Source organism: Symphalangus syndactylus, chromosome 6, assembly GCF_028878055.3.
Source record: "Symphalangus syndactylus isolate Jambi chromosome 6, NHGRI_mSymSyn1-v2.1_pri, whole genome shotgun sequence".
Lineage (NCBI taxonomy): Eukaryota > Metazoa > Chordata > Mammalia > Primates > Hylobatidae > Symphalangus > Symphalangus syndactylus.
In genome coordinates this window covers 95,448,868-95,472,618 of record NC_072428.2, presented here as the reverse complement: position 1 = coordinate 95,472,618, position 23,751 = coordinate 95,448,868, and the positions used below count along the sequence as shown (strand labels likewise).

The 23,751-nt window shown below is 45.0% G+C and overlaps 1 protein-coding gene across 15 annotated transcripts in view; it reads left to right on the top strand.

The window, feature by feature from the left end:
• SRPK2 (SRSF protein kinase 2) overlaps positions 1 to 23,751 on the top strand; it is a 299,803-nt gene that overhangs the window by 8,313 nt on the left and 267,739 nt on the right. For 3 of the 15 annotated variants that reach the window (XR_008658549.2, XM_055283546.2, XM_055283543.2), the window contains exons 1-2: positions 1,741 to 1,883; positions 2,437 to 2,491. The exons of 3 other annotated variants lie outside the window; for them this stretch is intronic. Coding sequence is in view for 8 of the 12 variants with exons in the window: in XM_055283546.2 (XP_055139521.1) it covers positions 1,757 to 1,883; positions 2,437 to 2,491 (182 nt within the window). In the remaining 4 variants the exon portion in view is untranslated. Of the gene's footprint in view, positions 1 to 1,734; positions 1,884 to 2,188; positions 2,348 to 2,436; positions 2,492 to 23,751 lie in introns of those variants that run through there. 9 more of the 15 variants (XM_055283550.1, XM_055283544.1, XM_055283558.2 and 6 more) reach the window with 5 other exon arrangements.

Below are 23,751 nucleotides of genomic sequence, written 5' to 3'. Positions count from 1 at the left end.
CAACTGATGATGTTAATTCTCTTGTCACATGCTAGTTTGGTCATTTGTATGTCTTTGGAGAAATGTCCATTCAAATCCTTTGCTCATTTTTCATACAGCCTTCTTAAATACAGAGGGAAAAGGTACCTGTATCTTGGAGAAATAATTAACTGTAACATCACCAGTAATGGAACAAAGTGACATCATATCTTGATGCACTAAGATGAATACAACATCATGTATAGTATACCCAACAACATTGTTTAACTTGAATCTAATCATAGGGAAACAGACAAATCCAAAACAAGGAACATTCTGCAAAATGGTGGAACCGGATTCTTCAAAAAAGTCAATGTTATAAAAGACAAAACAAAACAAAACAAAACAAAACAAAAAAGGGCTGGGTGCCGAGGCTCAGGCCTGTAATCCTAGCACTTTGGGAGGCTGAGGTGGGTGGATGACCCAAGGTCTGGAGTTTGAGACCAGCCTGGCCAATAGGGTGAAACCCTGTCTCTACTAAAAAAAAAAAAAAAAAAAAAAATACAAAAATTAACTAGATGTGGTGGTGTATGCCTGTAATCCCAGCTACTCGGGAGACTGAGGCAGGAGAATCGCTTGGACCCGGGAGGCTGAGGTTGCAGTGAGCTGAGATTGCGCCACTGCACTCCAGGCTGGGCGATAGAGTGAGACTCCATTTCAAAATAAATAAATAAATAGAAAGAAAACCAAAACACAAAACCAAGAATGATTCTACACTAAAGGTGTTTAAAAAGACATGACAATTAAATGCAATGGATGATCCTTAACGGTAGACTAATTGGGAAAAAAAGAAAATCAGCTACAAGGGATATTACTGGGATATTTTGCAAAATTGAATATATATGGTCTGTATGTTACAGATGATTACATTGTATTAGTATGAAAGTTTCTTGGAGTGATCATGGAATTCTGATTATGTGGGAGATTATTCTTAGTAGATATGTACTGAAATATTTAGGGATAAAGGGTAACAGTGTCTATAAAAACTCAAATGATTCAGCAAAATAAACCATACACATGGACACACAGATAGCAAATGTGGCAGAATGTTAAATATTCGTGAATATGGGTTAATTTGGCTGTTAATTGTATTTTCCTTGTAACTTTTCTATAGGGTTTTATATTTTTGAATATAAAAAGTTAAGGGCTCTTCAAAACCCAGGCAGCGTTTCCCGTTCTGTCTGATTTATCATCCTTAGAGTAGGCCACCTTGTCAGTTAAAGATACAGCTGTGTGACCAATGAGGGCGTTAATAGTCAGAATGCGTATCTTTCAAAAACTAATGTAATTATTTACATAAATAAGAGAACATTGCAGTTATCTTTTTGTGCCACTATCAACTTGATTCACATCTTTTGTAGGCAGCCTGATAAGGTGGAGTTTGTCGACGGCCAGGCCTGAATTTCGATCCTGGCTGGTTAAACTGTTTAACCTCGTTGGGACTCAGTTTCCTCATTGTAGGATGCAGAAAATAACTACTTGGTGTGATTGTTGTTTTGAATTGTTATACACCTGGTGTTTACGGAACCGGGTTTCAATTCATGTGCAAAACCTTTGTCCTACTTTGAATGCTATCTGTATCTTTTCCTTCATTAAACTTATGCAATCCTGGAGGGCACGTAGAGGTGGGAGAGAAAATGACTTCTCCAAGGTCACACTGCTAAATCGCGGACCCAGGTTTCCTAGCTTTTAGTCGTGTGCCCTTTCCACGCCCGCCGGAGAGGAGGAAGCGGCGCTCATGGGGATGCAAGGATGTAGAGGAGCAAAGGGAGAGAAGAGGCCGCGGGAAGAGAGGTGGTGCGAGACCCGCGGAGGCGCCGGCCAAGGAAGGGCGCATGGAGCAGCGGGCGGCGCGACTGGCCGGGGTGCGGAGGGGAGAGGCCGCGGCGGGGAGGGAGGGTCCCGCGGGTCCGGTGCCCGGGAGAGGCGGGCGGCCTGGGCCAGCCGCAGGAGCGCAGGAGGCGGAGGCCCGAGCCGCGGGCTGGGGTGGGGAAGGCCGAGGGCCAGCGCGGCCATGGGCGGCGGCCACGGGCGGCGGCCACTTCTGCACAGGTGGGTGGGGCGGGGGCGCTGGGCACGCGGCGCGGGGTCCCGACCCCCGGGGTTGGCGGGTGGGGGCGGGGCGGGGGCGGGGCCGGACGGGGGCGGGTCTTGCTGGGTCCCTGCTGGAGCGGCGGCGGCGGCGGCGGCGGCGGCGCAGGCGCGGTTCTCGCCTCCTCCCGGCCGGCGGAGCGAGTGGAGGCTGCAGCCCAGCTCGTCTCGGCGCCCGCGTCGCCGCCGCGAAGCCCCCCGCCCCGCTTCCGCCGCGTCGGAATGAGCTCCCGGAAAGGTGAGTGGCCCGCGGCGCGCTCTCTCCCCGCCACGCGGCCGGCCCGGGCGGGCGGCCCGACCGTTAATGTGTGTCTTCTCTTCCCCTAGTGCTGGCCATTCAGGCCCGAAAGCGGAGGCCGAAAAGAGAGAAACATCCGAAAAAGTGAGTCCACGCTGCGCCCGTCCCCGTTCCCCACCCCCGCCCCGTCGGGGGCGCCCGCGGCCGCGCAGGGGAAAGTTGTCCGGGTCCCCGGGCCGCCGGGCGGGCTGGTTCCCCGAGACGCTGGCGCTCAGCTCCTGCGCCCGGCGGGCGGCCCGGGGGGAGGGGCGGCGGCGGGGGGAGGGGCGCGCGGGCCGCGGCCGGTTCCCGAGCATCACGGAGCCTCGACCCCGCGCCCTCCCGCCCCGGGTCGCCACGGGCCGGCGGGCGGGAGGCCGGCGGGAAGGCGCCGGGCAGGGCGTGCGCACCCGTCCCTTGCCCGCGAGCTGGCCCGGGGGTCGCGGCCCTTTCCGGGAGGGGCCCCGGTGTCCGCCACCGGGCCCCGGCCCGCCCGGTGCGGGAGTGCGGCGGCTGCGCTGCTCCCACCTGAGCCGCGGGCCGAGGAGGCGGAGGGGCCGAGTGTGCGCGAGGGCTTGTGTCTCGCCTCCTTTCCTCCCCGGCCCCCGCCTGTCGGCCTTTCTGCTGAGAACCGAAGCTGGTTGTCAAGTGGTTTGCCTCGGGCGTGTTCCTGGCGCGAGTTCAGCCCCGAGACCTGTGCGTTTCGGCTCTCGGGTTTGGATTCGAAACTTTCCGCTCGGGTCGAGCGTGACTTGGGTGCGCTGCGGGCGCCGGGGTCGCGGGCTGCGCAGGGCGGTGGGCGTGAGCACGGGAGCCGGGCGGAGTGGAAAACGCGCTGGTGGCGGCCGCCTCCAGCCTGGCCGCTCACCCGAGCCGGGGGGGCCGCTGCCCAAGAACCCTTTCCTGGAGAGCTGCTTCGAGACCGCACAGCGCCGCCGCGTATTCTCCTTTTCCACTCCTCTCTCCTAATTTTTTTGATTTACAAGCGTTCGACATCGTTATCTCTTCCTGTAGATTAATTGCTTCGCTTTTTTGAGCAAGAATACTCTGTGTGGCATCTTTGGTACTATGGGGAACGAGAGTCCAGCATCATCTTTAATAAAATCCAGAAACATTTTTGGTTGTTTGTTTCTTTTGAGGGGTACCTCGCAGCACGCTCAGAATTTTTTTCCCTTTTCGTTGGCCTTGGTACTTCAGTTACACAAAATGTGGATAGTGACTTAAAAATACCTTAAAAAAAAAAAAAAGAAAAAACCCGTTAGAGTAAGGGGAAAGCACTTCCTAAAGACTTGAACTAATTGGTGGGTAAAAATTGGATATTGAATTCATAAGATGTTAAAATGGACTGGATTTTTGGTAGTTTTGGATGCTTTTAAAAAAATTAATGCTAGCTTTCAAGTGAATTACAACCTTAAATTTGAGATTTCCTTTGGTGAACCGTGGAAGTTTACCCAGTGGTAAGGAGAACTGTAATGTTTAGGATTCTGAATAAGTACTGGGTTTTAATCACAGCTCTTAATTCAAAGCATTGATTTAATTCCACGTAGTCTGTTATATTCAGAAACATAAAAAGTGGAAAAAGTATGACCCCAGTGTCGGAGATGGCTATGTCTGCGTGTATATACAAATAGACACGTGTATGTGCATGTTACCTATACGTACATGTAGAAAAAGTTCTAATTAAGTCAGTATGTGTCTTGTATTTGCATATATAAGACACATATATTTTTGTGTCTTATAATTTGCAAAATATATTGCAAATCGACCCCGCGCCCTCCCGCCCTGGGTTGCCACGGGCCGGCGGGCGGGAGGCCGACAGGAAGGCGCCGGGCAGGGCGTGCGCACCCGTCCCTTTGGTGGGTCGGTGGGCCGCATATTTTTTGGTGGGCCGCAGTTTGGATTTATGTGGTATGTTTATGAAGACTTAGTGAATAGCCACAGTACTTAGCTTTTACTCTCACAGATTAATCTGCCAGTTTCTCCCACTGTGTATTGTGTATATGTGATAGAACTTAAGGGGGAAAATAACACACCAACTAATGATGAAAGGAACTGGCTCTAGTCTGTAAGGTAACGGGACCAGCCCAATTATATAACTGATTGAGGCATTGCCGTTTTTCACTTAGCTCTTTGAATTAAGTCATAATTTTATTTAATAATTTTTTTGAGACAGAGTTTCGCTCTTGTTGCTCGGGCTGGAGTGCAATGGCCCGATCTTGGCTCACTGCAACCTCCGCCTCCCAGGTTCAAGGGATTCTCCTGCTTTAGCCTCCCGAGTAGCTGGAATTACAGGCACCCGCCACCAAGCCTAGCTAATTTTTTTTTGTATTTTTTAGTAGAGACGGGGTTTCACCATGTTGGCCAGGCTGGTCTACAACTCCTGACTTCAGGTGATTCACCCACCTCGGCTTCCCACAGAGCTGGGATTACAGGCGTGAGGCACCGCGCCCGCCCTGAATCAAGACGTTATTTAAAAGAAATGTTTGATGTTATTTATTTATTCATGTATTCAATGGGTATTTACATGTCTTTCTTTGGAGATGGTGATAGAGGTTTTTGTTTTTGTTTTTTGAGATGGAGTCTTGCTCTGTTGCCCAGGCTGGAGGGCATTGGCACGATCTCGGCTCACTGCAAGCTCCGCCTCCCGAATTCACGCCATTCTCCTGCCTCAGCCTCCTGAGTAGCTGGGACTACAGGCGCCTGCCACCACGCCCGGCTAGTATTTTGTATTTTAGTAGAGATGGGGTTTCACCGTGTTAGCCAGAATGGTCTCTATCTCCTGACCTCGTGATCCACCCGCCTCTGCCTCCCAAAGTGCTGGGATTACAGGCGTGAGCCACCAAGCCCGGCTGGTGATAGAGTTTTGAACAAGACAAAGCTCCTTGCAAAGCTAACCTTGGGAGGTTTGGGGAAAACCACAAAGAGGGTGACAGAAGATAATTTCACATAGGGCTAAGGGATAGGAAGAAAATTAAGATGGGGCATCTTAAGTAATAATGATAGATGACATTTGAACACTGTGCCAGTCACTCTGTTGATTGCTTTACATATACCTTGTGATAACTCTAAGAGGTAGGCACCGTTATTACGGACATTTTACAGATGAAACAGGGACACAGCAAGAGTAACATGCCCAGCTGTTCAATCAAGGCATCCCGGGACCAGAGTCCACACTCCACTCTCTGAGAAATGACATTTGAGCAGGATCGAGAATGAGGAGGAGATCCAGTGTGGCAGAGGCCCTGGGGAGGAATGGGCTGGAAGTATTCGAGAAACCCAAAAGTAAGGGTGGCCTGAGTGGCCCGGAGAGGTTGATGGGAGGCAGGAGTCAGAGCATGTCTGCCCTGGTAGGCCATTGGAGGCTTACATGTGGAAGGGACAGGTTCTGATTCCTGTTTAAAAAGAGGGCTGCTGTCCGGGCGCGGTGGCTCACGCCTGTGATCCCAGCACTTTGGGAGGCCGAGGCGGGCGGATCATGAGGTCAGGAGATCAAGACCATCCTGGCTAATACCCCGTCTCTACTAAAAATACAAAAACAAAATTAGCCCGGCGTGGTGGTGGGCGCCTGTAGTCTCAGCTACTCGGGAGGCTGAGGTGAGAGAATGGCGTGGACCTGGAAGGCGGAGCTTGCAGTGAGCCGAGATTGTGCCACTGCACTCCAGCTTGGGCGACAGAGCGAGGCTCCATCTCAAAAAAAAAAAAAAAGTCCGGGCGCGGTGGCTCGCGCCTGTAATCCCAGCACTTCGGGAGGCCGAGGCGGTGGATCACGAGGTCAGGAGATCGAGACCATCCTGGCTAATACAGTGAAACCCCGTCTCTACTAATAATATAAAAAATTAGCCGGGCGTGCGGGCGCCTGTAGTTCCAGCTACTCGGGAGGCTGAGGCAGGAGAATGGCGTGAACCGGGAGGTGGAGCTTGCAGTGAGCGGAGATCGTGCCACTGCACTCCAGCCTGGGCGACAGAGTGAGACTCCGTCTCAAAAAAAAAAAAAAAAAAAAAACAAACAAACAAACAAAAAAAAAGGCTGCTATGTGGAGAATAGATTGTAGGGAAGGGGGCAATAGTGGAAACAGATGTGGTCTGCAGTAGTGCATGGGAAACCAGGTGACGTTGAGTGTGCAAGGAGTGGCACCTGAGAAGTGGTACAAGAATCTCCAGGAGACTAGTATTTTCAGGGTACCCCGCATTTTACAGACAGCTCTGACAGGTTAAGCTCACAGTAGCTTCGTTTGGATCTGAATTTAGGTCTCTTGAAGCACTGTTTTTGCTTTTTGATTAATTTTCCAGAGGAGGAAAAGGAGTAATAGGTTTAATTTTAAACTATTAATATGATGACTGGCAAACTTGAATTATGTGACTGTGGGTCTGGCTTGGTGTAATATGATTTGCTTTTGTCATTATCTACTTTTGTATATACAAGCTGGCTTTTAATTAATTTTAGTTCAGTTCAAATCTGTGAGCTTTTATGAATTGAGCCAGTTCCTAGAGGCAACTTTTATGGTACACTGGAAATTGTAGTTGTCAGGAATGAGATTATTTAGTGGATCAAAATTTTAATCCTGTTAGATTGTCCTGTGAGTTTAGTTTGCTAATTATTAATTGTGCTGCTTTGTGAGAAACAGGCAGCACGGAAGGACTGTAGTGCTGTTTAGTCACAAATCTTAGGAATTAGCTACATCACGTAGCTTGGGATAAATTTTTGCCTTAGGGTATGTTTATATGGAGGTACAATTTTTAAAAGATCTCTTTCATTTATTTTTTTCGTAACTCTTTTGCTGGGATATAGTTCACATACCATAAAATTTACCTTTTAAAGTAGGCTGTTTACAGATTTTTAGTCTATTCATTAAATTGTGCAGCTGTTATCTAATTCTATAACATTTTTACTTCCCCAGAAAGAAACTCCGTACTTATTTCCCAGTTATTCTCCATTCCCCTTCCCCCTGCATTGGCAACAACTAATTTACATTCTAAGTTTCTATGAATCTGCTTATTCTGAACATTTCATGTAAATGGAATATACAGTATGTGGCTTTGTCTGGTTTCCTTAGAACAATGTTTTCAAGGTTCATCCATGTTATGGCACGTATTAGTACTTAGTTCCTTTATATTGCTGAATAGTAGTGTCAATATGCCACATTTTATCCATTTATCCATTGTTCCGTAAAATTTTTCTATTTCTGGCCAGGCATGGTGGCTCACGCCTGTAATCCCAGCACTTTGGGAGACCGAGGTGGGCGGATCACAAGGTCAATAGTTCGAGACCAGCCTGGCCAATATGGGGAAACCCCGTCTCTACTAAAAATACAAAAATTAGCCTGGCATGGTAGTGCGCTCCTGCAGTTCCAGCTACTCGGGAGGCTGAGTCAGAAGAATTGCTTGAACCTGGGAGACGGAGGTTGTGGTGAGCCGAGATCATGCCGCTGCACTCCAGCCTGGGTGACAGAGTGAGACTCCGTCTCAATAAAAAAAAAAAAAAATTCTGTTCTGTTTTTTGTTCTTGTAAAATTTTCATTAAAGCATTTAATTTTGAGGCCGGGTACGGTGGCTCACGCCTGTAATCCCAGCACTCTGGGAGGCCGAGGTGGACAGATCACGAGGTCAAGAGATCGAGACCATCCTGGCTACGGTGAAACCCCATCTCTACTAAAAAATAAAAATAAAAAAAAAATACAAAAAATTAGCCGGGCGTGGTGGCGGGCGCCTGTAGTCCCAGCTAGTTGGGAGGCTGAGGCAGGAGAATGGCGTGAACCCGGGAGGCGGAGCTTGCAGTGAGCTGAGATGGTGCCACTGCACTCCAGCCTGGGCGATAGAGCGAGACTCTGTCTCAAAAAAAAAAAAAAAATTTAATTTTGAAATAATTTCAGACTCGCAAGACCTTGCAAAAGTGATACAGAGTTCTTTGTGTACTCTTTAATTTCCCTGGCGTTGATATCTTAACCATAGAACATTGTTGAAACCAATAAATTGACATTGACACAATGTTATTAATTCAAGAAAGATTTTACTTGGATTTTATCAGTTTTACATGCACTCTTTGTGTGAGTAGTTCTAACAAATTGTGTCACTTGTGTAGATTAGAATAATCACCACAGTCAGGATGCCAAACTATTTAGTTACCACAAAGAACAGTCACACTCTCTGTCTTCAAATCTAAGCTTGGCAAACACTGATCTGTTCTCTATCACTTAATGTCGCCAGTTCGAGAATGTTATATAAATGAAATTATACAGTATGTCACCTTTTGTAATTCGCCTTTTTTTCACGCAGCGTAATGCCCTTGAGATTCATCCATGTTATTGCCTGTGTGAGCAGTGCATTCCTTTTTTTTTTTTTTTTTGAGATGGAATTTTGCTCTTGTTGCCCAGGCTGGAGTGCAGTGGCACGATCTTGGCTCACTGTAACCTCCGCTTCCCGGGTTTAAGCGATTCTCCTGCCATAGCCTCCTGAGTAGCTGGGATTACAGGCATGTACCACCATGCCAGGCTAATTTTGTATTTTTAGTAGAGACGGGGTTTCTCCACGTTGGGCAGGCTGGTCTCGAACTCCTGACCTCAGGTGATCCACCCGCCTTGGCGTCCCAAAGTGCTGGGATTATAGGCATGAGCCACCGTGCCCAGCTGTGCTTTCTTTTTTATTGGTAACGTATGCCATTGTGTGGATTAACAGTTTATTCACAGGCTAAAGGATATCTGGGTATACTTTGCTTCTAGTTTTTTTTGAGGTGGAATCTTGCTCTGTCGCCCAGGCTGGAGTGCAGTGGCGCAATCATGGCTCACTGCAACTGCCGCCTCCCAGGTTCAAGCGATTCTCTTGGCTCAGCCTCCCAGGTAGCTGGGACTACAGGCATGTGCCACCATGCCTGGCTGATTTTTGTATTTTTAGTAGAGATGGGGTTTCACCATGTTGGTCAGGCTGGTTACGAACTCCTGGCCTCAAATGATCTGCCTGCCTCAGCCTCCCAAAGTGCTGGGATTACAGGCGTGAGCCACCGCGCCCAGCTTGGTGAGACAATTTTGGAATGTAATGACACAAGTTTATATCCTTATTCGGTAAGCCTCAACCCTTTCCTGTAGTATAAATTCAAGCTCATAAGCCCATGACTTTGGAGTACTTCTCATGGATTACCTAATTTTCATTTCTTATTTTTTTACACATTTGTTTATTCAATAAACGTTTTTGCTTACTACCTCTACAGTAGAATACAGTAAATGGACACGAAGCAGATACCTAGTGCTGCAGATAGCTAGTGCCAGGGTGTGTGTTGGATGCTAGAAGAGTAAGATAATTAAAGTAGAAGAGATTGCTTTGTGAAAAGACCATTGCAGGACAGTGTGATGAGAACTGTAAGATTCAGGTACAGTAGTGCTTAGATTTCTTTCTTTCTTTTTTTTTTTCTTGAGATGGAGTCTTGCTCTGTTGCCCAGGCCGGACTGCAGTGGCCCGGTCTTGGCTCACTGCAACCTCTGCCTCCTGGGTTCAAGCGATTCTCCTGCCTCAGCCTCCTGAGTATCTGGGATCACAAGTGCCTGCCACCACTCCTGGCTAATTTTTTGTATTTTTAGTAGAGACAGGGTTTCACCATACTGGCCAGGCTGGTCTCGAACTCCTGACCTCATGATCCACCTGCCTTGGCCTCACAAAGCGCTGGGATTACAGGCTTGAGCCACCGTGCCTGGCCAGATTTCATTTTAACATTGTCATTTTAATGAAATAGCTTTTTTTTTTTTTTTCCTTGAGACAGTCTTGCTCTGCCACCCAGGCAGGAATGCAGTGGCATGATCTTGGCTCAGTGTAACCTCTGCCTCCTGGGTTCAGGCGCTGCACATGCCTCAGCCTCCCAAGTAGCTGGGATTACAGGCATGCGCCACCATGCCCAGTTTATTTTGTTTGTATTTTTAGTAGAGCCTGGTCAGGAACTCCTGGCCTAAGCCTCAAGTGATCTGCCTGCCTCAGCCTTCCAAAATGCTGGGATTACAGTCATGAGCTACTGCACCTGGCCCAGCTTTCTTTTTTTTTTTAAAGTAATAAAAGTAATATGGTCATGGTAAAAAATTCAGTACAGAATTCGGTATAATACAGAAGATTTAAGAAGTGTCAGCTGTGGCTCCACTAATTATTTTTAATTTAAAAATTTTTTAGCGGCCGGGCATGGTAGCTTACGCCTGTAATCCCAGCGCTTTGGGAGGCCGAGGCAGGCAGATCGCAAGGTCAGGAGATTGAGACCATCCTGACCAACATGGCGAAACCCCCTCTCTTCTAAAAATACAAAAATTAGCCAGCCGTGGTGGCATGTGCCTGTAATCCCAGCTACGCAGGAGGGTGAGGCAGGAGAATCGCTTGAACCCAGGAGGCGGAGCTTGCAGTGAGCCGAGATCGCGCCGCTGCACTCCAGCCTGGGCGACAGCGAGACTCCATCTCAAAAAAAAAAAAAAAAAAAAAAATTTAGCATGTTAATTTAGGGTATCTAATTGTTTTGGTGTGTTATTCTTTTACTTGTGCATGGTTTTGTTCATTTTTAAAAAATTGAGTCCTAGCATACATGTATATGCATGTATGTAAAGTGCATTGATCTTTTAAAGATCAGTGAGGATCACTTGAGGTCAGGAGTTTGAGACCAGCCTGGCCAACATGATGAAACCCCGTCTCTGCTAAAAATACAAAAATTAGCTGGGAGTGGTGGCACATGCCTGTAGTCCCAGCTATTCCAGAGTCCGAGGTGGGAGAATTGCTTGAACACGGGAGGTGGAGGTTGCTTTGAGGTGAGATCGCGCCACTGAATGCCAGCCTGGGTGACGCAGCGAAACTCTGTCTTAAGGATAAAACATCAATTTTAATTTTAATTTTCTTTTTTAGAGATAGGATCTTGCTTTGTTGCCTAGGCCGCCTTCACCCTCTTGGGTTTGGGTGATTCCCCACCTCAGCCTCCCAAGTAGCTGGGACTGCAGGTGCCTACCACCATGCCTGGCAGTGCACTAATTTTTTTTTTTTTTTTTTTGAGACGGAGTCTTGCTCTGTCGCTAGGCTGGTGTGCAGTGGTGCGATCTCGGCTCACTGGAACCTCCGCTTCCCTGGTTCAAGCCATTCTGCTGCCTCAGCCTCCTGAGTAGCTGGGAGTACAGGCTCGCCCCACCACTCCCCAGCTAATTTTTGTATTTTTAGTAGAGACGAGGTTTCACCATGTTGGCTGGGCTGGTCTCGATCTCCTGACCTCGTGATCCGCCCGCCTTGGCCTCCCAAAGTGCTGGGATTACAGGCGTGAGCCAGCACGCCTGGCCCAGTGCATTCATCTTAATTGTACAATTTGATGATTTTTTTACATTTATTTATACCCCTGTAACCACCACGTAGATCAGTACATAAAACCCCTTCAATGCTCCATAAGTTTTCTCATGCCTCTCCCGAGTCTGTACCACCTAGAAGCAACAACTTTTATGGTATCTATCATTATTGGTTAGTTTTGTCTGTTCTTGAATTTCATATAAATGAAATTGTATAGAATATACAGTCATCCCTCAGTATCCTTGGAGGATTGGTTCCGGGACACCCTCAAATAACAAAATCTGAGGATTCTCAAGTCCTTTGTGACCTTCACACATCCTCTTGTATATTTTAAATTATCTCTAGATTACTAATAATATATAATGTAGATACCATGTCAATAGTTGTTACACGGTTTTTTTTAATTTGTAGTTTTTATTTTGTTATTTATTTACTTTTGATTGTTTTTGATTCATGATTGGTTGAACCTATGGATGCAGAGTCCACAGTTTCAGAGGGCTGACTAATATATATATATATATATTTTTTTTTTTTTTTTTTTTTTTTAGAGACTGGGTCTTGCTTTGTTGGCTGGCAGTGGCACAATCATAGCTCACTGCCACCTCAAATTCCTGGCCTCAAATGATCCTCCTGCCTCAGGCTCCTGAGTAGCTGGGACTACAGGTGAGCACCACTATGCCCAGCTGATTTTAAAATTTTTTGTAGAGATGGGATCTCCCTATGTTGCCCAGGCTCAAGGATGTAGTTTTGGTTGAACTACTTTACACTCCCACAAGTGTAAAGACACTTAACAGTTGCTTCACATTTTTGCCCACACTTGGCAGTGTCATTTTAATAAATTTTACCTATTATGGGTGTGTATTGATATTTCATTATGGTTTTCAAGTCCTTTTTCTTGAGTAATGATGTTTAACATCTTTTTTTTTTTTTTTTTTTTGAGATGGAGTCTTTCTCTGTCGCCAGGCTGGAGTTCAGTGGCATTATCTCAGCTCACTGCAACCTCCACCTCCTGGGTACAAGCAATTCTCCTGCCTCAGCCTCCAGAGTAGCTGGGACTACAGGTGTGTGCCACCGCGCCCAGCTAATTTTTGTATTTTTAGTAGAGACAGGGTTTCACCATGTTGGCCAGGATGGTCTTGATCCCTTGACTTCGTGATCTGCCCACCTCGGCCTCCCAAAGTGTTGGGATTACAGACGTGAGCCACCGGGCCCAGCCAACATCTTTTCATGTTTCTTGGTCATTTGAATTTCCTATTTTGTGAAGTGCCTTTTTAAGTCTTTTGCCCCCTACCCTTTAAAAAAAGTACTGTGTTGTAAATACAAATTTATAAAAATTTGTGGATTTTCAGATGACTTCTTTTTCAGATGTATGTATAAGTTGTGTATCTTTCTAATCATTATGGATATCATTTTGTAATCTAAAAGTAAACTGGAAATCAGGAGGGCATTCTAAACTGGTTCTGGAAGAACCAGTAATAATTTGCCAAGTAAAATAAGGGGGCAGGGCAAGGACCTTCCATGCAGAAGAAACACTGCAGTTGGTGTCAACATGTGAGGTTTAAAATGGCGTGTAGTCTTGGAATGTCAAGCAGGTTAGTAAGGCTGGAGTGCAGGGTGTGGTAAGCAATAAATAGGGCTCTGAGGAAGTCAAACAAAGGACTGGGGAGCTGTTAAGGGGTACACACTCAGGTTTTTGGAAAGATTCCTTTAGCTATTGTGTGGAGAGTTGCTTAGAGGCCAGGGGCTCCATTGGGAGGCTATTGCATGAGGCTTCAGGAGACTGATGTGTATTTAGGGGCCAGAATCCACTAGACTTAGTGTCCAGTTTAATGTGAGAGGAGAGTGGGAGGGTTCTAGGATGAATTCCATGTTTCTGAATTAGCTAAATTTATGGGTGTTGCCATTCTTTGCGATAGGGAATGCAGAGTGTGTTTCGGAAAAATTAATGGTGACTTTGGCTAGCCTTTTCTCTTTTTTTCTTTTTTTTTTTGATATGAGGTCTTGCTCTGTTGCTCATGCTGGAGTGCAGTGGCGCGATCTCAGCTCTCACTGCAGCGTCTGCCTCCAAAGTTCAAGCAATTCTCCCACCTCAGCCTCCTGAGTAGCTGGGACTACAGTGCCACTACCGTGGCTGGCTAATTTTTGTATTTTTTTTTTTTAGTTGAGATGGGGTTTCACCATCTTGGCCAGGCTGGTCCTGAACTCCTGGCCGCAGGTGATCCACCCTCCTCCGCCCCCCAAAGTGCTGGTATTATAGGCATGAGCCACTGCGCCCAGCCTGGCCAGGCTTTTCGAGGTCTCCATGTGAATTCCTTTAAGAGCTGTTTGGTCAGTGTTTGTAGCTAGAGCACTGGGAAGAGCTCTGTTGAGGATGATATATATTGGGAGTTGTCAGGTGTAGCTGATGGTAGGAAACTGGCTGAATGAAGGTGCATTAACACGTGAAGAGAAGGCTACAGGTAGGGTTGGTAAAGGAGGAGCCAGAGAGATGGGAGACCCAGGAGAAAGTTGTCTCACAGAAACCAGGGGAATACAGCATTTCAAGAAGGGCGTGGTCAGCAGTATTAGTCTGCAGATAAAATTCAAATGAGATGAGCCTTAATCTTGGCCTTTGCTTCTGGCAGTTAGAAAATCATTAGAGACTATAGCTGGAACTATCTTAGCACAGTGTTTTTATAAAAGCAACCTTGCAGCTGTACAAGTGAATAGGAAGACAGAGCAGGGTCTTTTTTGTTTTGTTTGTTTTTCTTAAGATTAGTTATTGGATAAGCTTTTGTGTGTGTGTGTAAAGGAGAAAAGGTGCTTTTTATTTAAAAAAAAAAAAAAAAGCGGGGGTTGGGGGGCGGGCGCGGTGGCTCACTATTGTAATCCTAGCACTTTGGGAGGCTGAGGCGGGTGGATCTCCTGAGGTCAGGAGTTCGAGACCAGCCTGGCCAATATGGCGAAACCCCATCTCTACTAAAAATACAAAAATTAGCCAGGAGTGGTGGTGCACACCTGTAATCCCAGCTATTCTGGAGGCTGAGGAAGGAGAATTGCTTGAACCTGAGAGGTGGAGGTTGCAGTGAGCCAGATCATGTGACTACACTCAAGCCTGGGCAACGGAGTGAGACTCTATCCCCTTACCCCACCCAAAAAAAAGAAAAAAAAGGATGGCAAGGAGCTAGTAGAAAGTTAGAGGTTGAAAACATGGGCAAGAAAAGGGGTATTTGGAGCAAAAATCCTGAGTTGTCAGGAAGTAGTGGGATTACAGCACAGGTTTTCAAGGGATAGGGATGGGATAAGGTGGGGGTAGTTGGACTACAACTCTTTGAGGTGAAGAATGCCCTAGGGGCGTATGTTTGTGTGTGTGTGTGTGTGTGTGTGTGTTTTAAGAAATGAATTCTTGGCTGGGCATGGTGGCTCGCACCTGTAATCCCAGCACTTTGGGAGGCCAAGGTGGGCGGATCACAAGGTCAGGAGATCGAGACCATCCTGGCTAACACGGTGAAACCCTGTCTCTACTAAACAAAATACAAAAAATTAGCTGGGCGTGGTGGCAGGCGCCTGTAGTCCCAGCTACACGGGAGGCTGAGGCAGGAGAATGGTGTGAACTTGGGAGGCGGAGCCTGCAGTGAGCCAAGATCGCGCCACTGCACTCCAGCCTGGGTGACAGAGACTCCGTCTCAAAAAAAAAAAAAAAAAAAAAAAAAAAAAAATCTCATTATGTTGCCCAAGCTGGGCTCAAACTCCTGGGCTCAAGTGATCCTGCTTTAGCCTTCTGAGTAGCTGGGACTACAGGTGTTTGCCCTACTGTGCCCAGCTATAAGTTGCATGTTTTAAAATACCTGTGGTGCGCTTCTCCATATCTTCCTGGAATATTGCATAATAAATGATATGGGTGCCATATTACCTTTGGAAAACCCAAAAAACTTGAATAGGGAAACATCTGGTCCCAAGGATTGTGGACCTGTGGTAAATATTCAGTAAAGGTTGGCCGTTTTGTGGTTGTTAGGTTTTTGTTACTTGCTTATTTATTTCTAAATAGCTTACCTAGTTGTGCCAATTCAATTGTATTTCCACCTGTACTTGAGTGTGTTGACTTCTCTGTCCTTGCTCTAGTTCCAGGTTACCTTAATTGCTGTGATTTTGCATATATTTTCTTTTCTTTTTAAAATAGAGATGGGTATTGCTTTGCTGCCCAGGTTAGTCTTGAACTCCTGGCTTCAAACTGTCTTCCCACCTTGGCTCCCCAAAGTGTTGGGATTACAGGTGTGAGCCAGTGTGCTTGGCCTGACTACATTTCAGTTTTTGGACATACAAGGGCTCTCTCATACCCCCATACCCACTTATTACACTTGATTTTATATTTTTGGGGGCCATTCTTGCATATTTTTTCATTAAGGTGATATTTTCAAGTCCCTATCTCAGTATTGTTTTGCTATTGGGTTGGGATAATATTGAATTTGTAGTTTACTTAGGGAAACCTTGAAGAGTCTTGAATTACCAATACATTTTTTTAAAAATAATTTTTTTCCAGGTTTTAAAAATATTATATACCATATCTAGAAATTATAGGAGTATAAAAAGACAAAAAACAAAAATGACTCATATTCTTACCAGGCAGCACAATATGCACAGATAGGACGTTGCTAATATTTTGTTATATTTCCTTCTGGTCTTTTTCTCTTCATGTGTTTTTGTTACTTATATTATCATCTCTTATATATGATTTTGTATCCTGCTTTCCTTATTTTACATTTTGTTATAAATATTTTTCATGGGCCGGTCTCAGTGGCTCAAGCCTGTAATCCCAGCACTTTGGGAAGCCGAGGCGGGTGGATCGCGAGGTCAGGAGTTTGAGACCAGCCTAGCCAATATGGTGAAACCCTGTCTCTACTAAAAACACAAAAATAGCCAGGCGTGGTGGCGGGCACCTGTAATCCCATCCCAGCTACTCGGGAGGCTGAGTCAGGAGAACTGCTTGAACCTGGGAGGCGGAGGTTGTATTAAGCCAGAGATCGTGCCATTGCACTCCAACCTGGGCGACTGAGTGAGACACCGACTCAAAAAAATATATATATTTTTCATGTCTTTAAAAACTTCATAACTAATTATTAATGACTAACATTCTAATTTATTTAATTTGCTTAAATATTTCGCTATTGCTAGACAGATGTTTCCAGTTTTCTGGCGTGGTATTACTTCAGTGAATATCTTCGTATGCATTTCAGATTTTCTTAGACTAGGTGGAATCCTGCAAGTGGAAATATTAGGTCAAAGACATTGAACCTTTTTAAGGCTCTTTAATTTTGGAAAAGCTCTTTTAAAGAAGAATCAGCAGGAGTAGGATTAATTAACTATGAGACATGAAGAGAAAAGCAATACAAAGTGACAAAATTAAAGGTTTTTTTGACTTAGACTGTTAATGAAGAATAAGAAAGTTGGGAGAAACTGGCTGGGTGCGGTGGCTCACTCCTGTAATCCCAGCATTTTGGGAGGCCAAGGTGGGCGGATCACTTGAGGTGAGGAGTTTGAGACCAGCCTGGCCAACATGGTGAAACCCTATCTCTACTAAAAATACAAAAATTAGCTGGGCGTGGTGTCATGTGCCATAATCCCAGCTACTTGGGAGGCTGAGACAGGAGAATTAATTGAACACAAGAGGTAGATTGTTGCAGGGAGCCAAGATCGTGCCACTGCACTCCAGCATGGGCGACAGAGCGAGACTCCATCTCAAAAAAGAAAGAAAGTTGGGAGAAATTGGAGATGAGGGAGACTTTGTTTTAGGCATAACCAAGTTGAAAGTGACTAGAACCGAAAAGGAAGTATGGTGCAGGGAGCTGACGGGCAGGTGGGAAGCTGGGACTTCAAGGAGACATTTAAAGCAATTACGACAGTAAGGTCAGCTTACTGCAGGATGGAGGATGGTGGAGCGAAGAGGGCTTGGTCTGAAATTTAGAAAATGTCTTTTGTGAGCCAGACACGGTGGCCCACACCTGCAATCCCAGCACTTTGGGAGGCTGAAGCGAGTGGATCACTTGAGGCCAGGAGTTTGAGACCAGCCTGGCGAACATGATGAAACCCCATGTCTATTAAAAATACAAAAATTAGCTGGACGTGGTGGTGCACGCCTGTAATCCCAGTTCATAGGGAGGCTGAGGCACAAGAATCACTTGAATCTGGGAGGTGGAGGTTGAAGTGAGCCGAGATCATGCTGCTGCACTCCATCCTGGGCGATAGAGTGAGACTTTGTCTCAAAAAAATAAAAAATAATAAAAGATTTTTTTTTTTTTTGGTGGCAGAGTAAAGGAAGGAAAGTTAAAGGATAAACCAGTTGGAGAGAAGTCTAAGGACAATGAGATTTGAGTAAAATTTATTACGTTTGTTTATCATTGATGGCCTTCAGATATCATTAGCATTAGTATCTTTTTTCTGATCTTGAGAGTTTATAAATAATTTATCATTATTTCATTAGTTGGTATAGGTGGGTAGTATTATCTATGTTGGAACTAAGGATTAGAGAGATTTTTGTCTTGCTCTGTTTGTGTTAGAGGTCCAATAGGACCCACAGATTTTTTTTGAGATGGAGCTTCACTCTTGTCGCTGAGGCTAGAGAGCAATGGCGCTATCTTGGCTCACTGCAGCTTCTGCCTCCTGGGTTCAAGTGATTCTCCTGCCTCAGTGGCCCGAGTAGCTGGGATTACAGGCACATGACACCATGCCCAGCTAATTTTTGTATTTTTAGTAGAGACAGGGTTTCACCACGTTTGCCAGGCTGGTCTTGAACTCCTGACCTCAAGTGATCCACCCGCCTTGGCCTCCCAAAGTGCTGGGATTATAGGCGTGAGCCACCGCGCCCAGTCGTACCCACAGATTTTTAATATTGTCTTGTATTCTGTTTGCAAAGAGGAAAAAAGGTATTACATATATTCAAATAAGGCAATATTAAAAAAAACATTACCTGGAGTTGCCAGATTCTTAAGCTCATAGCCTTTTTTAATTCTAGGCGCATGACCACCAACCAAAGGTGAAAGTAGAGCAACTTGATGGAATCTTCTGGTGCTGTAGTGCAACTTCTGTGAATAGTTAGTGCTCAGAGAGTTTTTTCTTTCCTTTGTTTGGGTTGGGGTGCTTTATTTGGTGGTTGTGTATGTCTCCAAAGGAACCTTTCATATTTTGTATTATGCTTTATGTAACTCAGTATAAGGCAGCCCTAATTCTAAGTTTCCTCATTCCCCAGTGAGAAGATTAAATTTTATGACAATTTGAGCATGTAAACTTTATGGATATACATGAACTATCAAATGTCTACTTATGATATTTAATTTCTTAAGTTAGTTACAAATATTTTTCAATTCACAAATAAAATTTTACATTAATTTAGAAATACTACTTTTCCACTCTTGTTTTATGAAGCTGTTTTATGTAGACATTTCAGATTTGCAACAGCAATGACTATTATCATTTAAGTGCTTTTTGAATCAGTTAAATGGTTTTCTAGAGAACTTTTTTTTTTTTTATGAGATGAAGTCTCACTCTGTCACCCAGGCTGGAGTGCAGTAGCGTTATCTCGGCTTACTGCAGCATCTGCCTTCCGGCTTCACACCATTCTCCTGCCTCAGCCTCCTGAGTAGCTGGGACTACAGGCGCCCGCCACCACGCCCGGCTAATTTTTTTGTATTTTTAGTAGAGATAGGGTTTCACCGTGATAGCCAGAATGGTCTCGATCTGCTGACCTCGTGATCCGCCTGCCTCGGCCTCCCAAAATGCTGGAATTAAAAGTGTGAGCCAGTGCGCCCGGCCCAGGGAACATATTTCTTAATTATGTTTTTAGAACTGTAAATTTACAGAAAAGCTGTGGAGACGGTAGAGAGAGAGAACATCATATTTCCTACAGTCTAAACAGCATTATAGCATTTCTTTTTCTTTTTTTTGAGACGGGGTCTCACTCTGCAGCCTTGACCTCCTGGGCTCTAGTGATCCTCCCACCTCAGGCCCCCAAGTAGCTGGGACTACAGGCATGCACTACCTACCATACCTGACTAGTTTTTTATTTTTTGCAGAGATGGGGTCTCACTGTTGCCCAGGCTGGTCTCAAACTCTTGGTCTCATGTGATCTTCCCACCCTAAACTTCCAGAGTGCTGGGATTACAGACGTGAGCCACCATGCCCAACTGATACAGTATTTCTTGAATTCATATATGATACTGACACTGGATATTTTTTATTTTTGTAAACTACCTGTTTGCAAAACAGTGGGACAGTTTTAAAAATTTATTTTATGCAAATTACATTTGTTACTGTCAGAATTTAATGGCTAACTTGATTTTTTTTTTTCCACCATGTTCCTGAGTAGCTGGGATTACAGGCACATACCACCATGCCTGGTTGATTTTTGTATTTTTCATAGAGATGTTGGCCAGGCTGGTCTTGAACTCCTGGCCTCAAGTGATCCATTCACCTTGGGCTCCCAGAGTGCTGGGATTACAGATGTGAGCCACCATTCCTGGTCGAAACTACTTTTTTGAGGGATACTGTTTGAGAAAATACCTTGACTTACATTTGGGCATATATAATACTTTATGTTGAATTCTTAGCCTCACTAGATAAATCCTACAAAATGTGTATGTCCATGTTTTGTCACTGATGTTTGAATTACGCTCCACATAGACATCTTTCTAGTTAAACAGCTTTGCTAGTAAGTTTAAAATTAATAATCCGGCCGGGTGTGGTAGATCATTCCTGTAATCCTAGCACTTTCGGAGGCTGAAGCGGGCGAATTGCCTGAGGTCAGGAGTTCAAGACCAGCCTGGGCAACATGGTAAAACCCTGTCTCTACTAAAATAAAAAAAATTAGTCAGGCTTGATGGTGCACGCCTATAGTCCCAGCTACTTGGGAGGGTAAGGCATGAGAATCATTTGAACCTGGGAGGCAGAGGTTGCAGTGAGCCGAGATGGTGCCACTGCACTCCAGCCTGGGGGGCAGAGTGAGAGTCTGTCTCAAAAAAAAAAAAAAAAAAAAAAATTAATTAAAAAAATTGGTTTGTCAGTTCCATAGTGCATTGTTTCACGCATCTCTGAAAAATTATTAATGTAAATATTTTTAGGCATTGTAATTTTCAAATCAGTCTTAGAATATGGAGACTAAAAGGATAGGAACAAGAAGGAGCATCTAGATGACATGATTGAATGCATTAAACTTGTGTATGTTGTAACATACAACTGTCATTCAACTTTGTGAACATATAGTGTGGGTACCTGTATCCCCCAAACTCCTGAAATTTAGATGTGTCTCTGGATGGACTGTGTGTGTTGGGCAGGTTTAGTAGATAGGGTGGGAGAAAGGGTAAGGAAAGACTGTAAGCTAGGAATAACATCCCCAGGAAGCCGAAGTTTCATTGAGATGTAGTAGAGATAAGATGGATAATTTACTTAAAAGAAATTCCTGGCACTTGACAGTTCTACTTCTGTGGCAGGGTGCATCATTTGGTCACCAGGTGCTGTCATTGCTTCTAACATCCAGGATACAAAGGTTGCCACTGTGTTTAATGCCAGCTAGCTACTTTGGTCACTTTTGTTGTTGTTGTTTTTTGAGACGGAGTCTCGCTCTTGATGCCAGGCTGCAATGGCGCGATCTTGGGTCACTGCAACCTCTGTTTCCCGGGTTCAAGCGATTCTCCTGCCTCAGCCTCCTGAGTAGCTGGGATTGCAGGCGTGTGCTACCACGCGTGGCTAATTTTGTATTTTTAGTACAGACGGGGTTTCTGTGTGTTGGTCAGGCTGGTCTCGAACTCCTGACCTCAGGCGATCCGCCTGCTTCAGCCTCCCAAAGTGCTGGGATTACAGGCGTGAGCCACTGTGCCTGGCCTTCGGTCACTTTTATGGGGAATCTTATCCTGTTGATTATTTTTATTTCTAGAATATCCTATTCATAGTTTTTTGGGGGGATTGGGCATGATGTATTTTATCCTAAAATAAGATGTTACTGAATGTTAATTGCAGAATTAATGTAAAATTGACTACATCTTTCACAGATGAAATACATCGTGTATAGCTGTGGGTCTGAAAATGTGTGGAGTGGCCTGGACTTTACAGAGCACCTGGATCATTTTTCAGCCTTACTTTGTAGTAGCAGAATGCTTTGTGAAATAAAATCTTGTGTAGGCCGGGCACAGTGGCTCACACCTGTATTCTCAACACTTTGAGAGGCCAAGGTGGCTGAATCACTTGAGGTCAGGAGTTCGATACCAGCCTGGCCAGCATGGTGAAGCCCTGTCTGTAGTAAAAATACAAAAAATTAGCTGGGCCTGGTTGCATGCGCCTTTAAATCCCAGCTACTCGGGAGGCTGAGGCAGGAGAATTGCTTGAACCCAGCAGGCGGAGGTGGCAGTGAGCTGAGATTGTGCCATTTCACTCCAGGCTGGGCAACAGAGCGAGACTCTGTCTCAAAAAAATAAATAAAAAATAAATAAATAAATGTTGTGTATAACTCTATTATGTATAAAGCGGAAAAGGTGGCTCTACTCTGAGAGAATTGGCAGATGAGAGCTTGGTCCTTGCCGCCTGGCCTTCCCCTTGTCCACTGGGGTGCTCCCCAAGGCAGCTTTGAAGAACACAGTTTGAAGTCCATTGTCCTAAACCATTCCATGTTTTCACTGAGGGAAAAATGAAGGACTGAAGGAGCCTGAGTTTTTTTTTTTTTTTTTGAGATAGAGTTTCGCTTTGTCACCCAGGTTGGAGTGCAGTGGCACGATCTCAGCTCACTGCTACCTCTGCCTCCCAGGTTCAAGCGATTCTCATGCTTCAGCCTCCTGAATAGATGGGATTGCAGGCGTGTGCCACCACGCCTGGCTAATTTTTTGTATTTTTAGTAGAGACGGGGTTTCATCATGTTGGCAGACTGGTCTTGAACTCCTGACCTCAAGTGATCCGCCAACCCTGACTTCTTTAAGTGCTGGGATTACAGGCTTGAGCCGCTGTGGCCAGCATAGTGTGGCTCTTGATGAAAGTCACTTATCTTTTCAGTGCCTTAGCCAGTTTAGAGTGCTGGATTAGAGTCCTGGATGCTGATTCAGTGGTCTTTTGTACTACCATTAAGCTGCAGGATGACAAGCCCTTCTGGGACTGATACAGAAAATAGTTTCTAGTCCTCAAAGAGAGATTATTGTAAGAACCTTACTTTTAACTCCTTCCTTTGCTGGGAGGAAAAGTAAAAAGTAAAAAAATTTTTTTTTCTCTGAAGAGACCCTTAACAGGTCACATGGACCTGCATGGGTTTTATCATGTGCATCTATGAGAGTGGGATGGAAGATGCTTTATATAGAAAATCTTAGAATACAGGAAAACAGTTTTTTTAAAAAAGCAATGAGGCCATGTTTTTTACTTTAGCTTTAAAAACTTCTTAAAAATTTTTCAGTAGCTAGAAGGCTGTCTTTAAATATTCTTTGTAGTAACTAGCACCCTGTAGGCATGACCAGTAATAGAAATAATCTCTTTTCCTTGGCTCCACTGATGCCCATTGCCTCTTCTTTGTGATCAGTTAAATGTACACTTTAGATGATTCTAAGCTTTGTAACTGTACTCTCTTTAAGTTTTAAGTCCCATTACTGAAAAGTGTATACAGTTTGGCTGTCAACAACATGTGTTTATCCTATGGAAATTTTTTTCAATAAATATATTGGTAAATTTTTTGGAGATTTTCTGCAGTTTGAAAAAACTTGAAGATGAACTATGTACCCTAGAAATATTAAAAAACATTAAAAAGGTATGTTATGAATGCTTAAAATATTTGTAGATGCTAGCCTGTTTTATCATTTACCAACATAAAACGTACACAAAATGTGTGTGTGTACAGACTGTATATGGCACTATTTGCAGTCAAGAGAAATGCAACATAAAGGTGCAGTGTTAAATCATAACTGCATGGAATTAATGGTAGTATGTGCCGTAATGCTGTAATAACTTTGTAGCTACCTCCTGTTGCTTCTGCAGTGAGCTCAAGTGTTGGAAGTATCCCTGTGATGCCCTGTGACTGGCCAGGTGTGGTTGCTCATGCCAGTAATCCCAGCACTTTGGGAGGCTGAGGTGGGTGGATTGCTT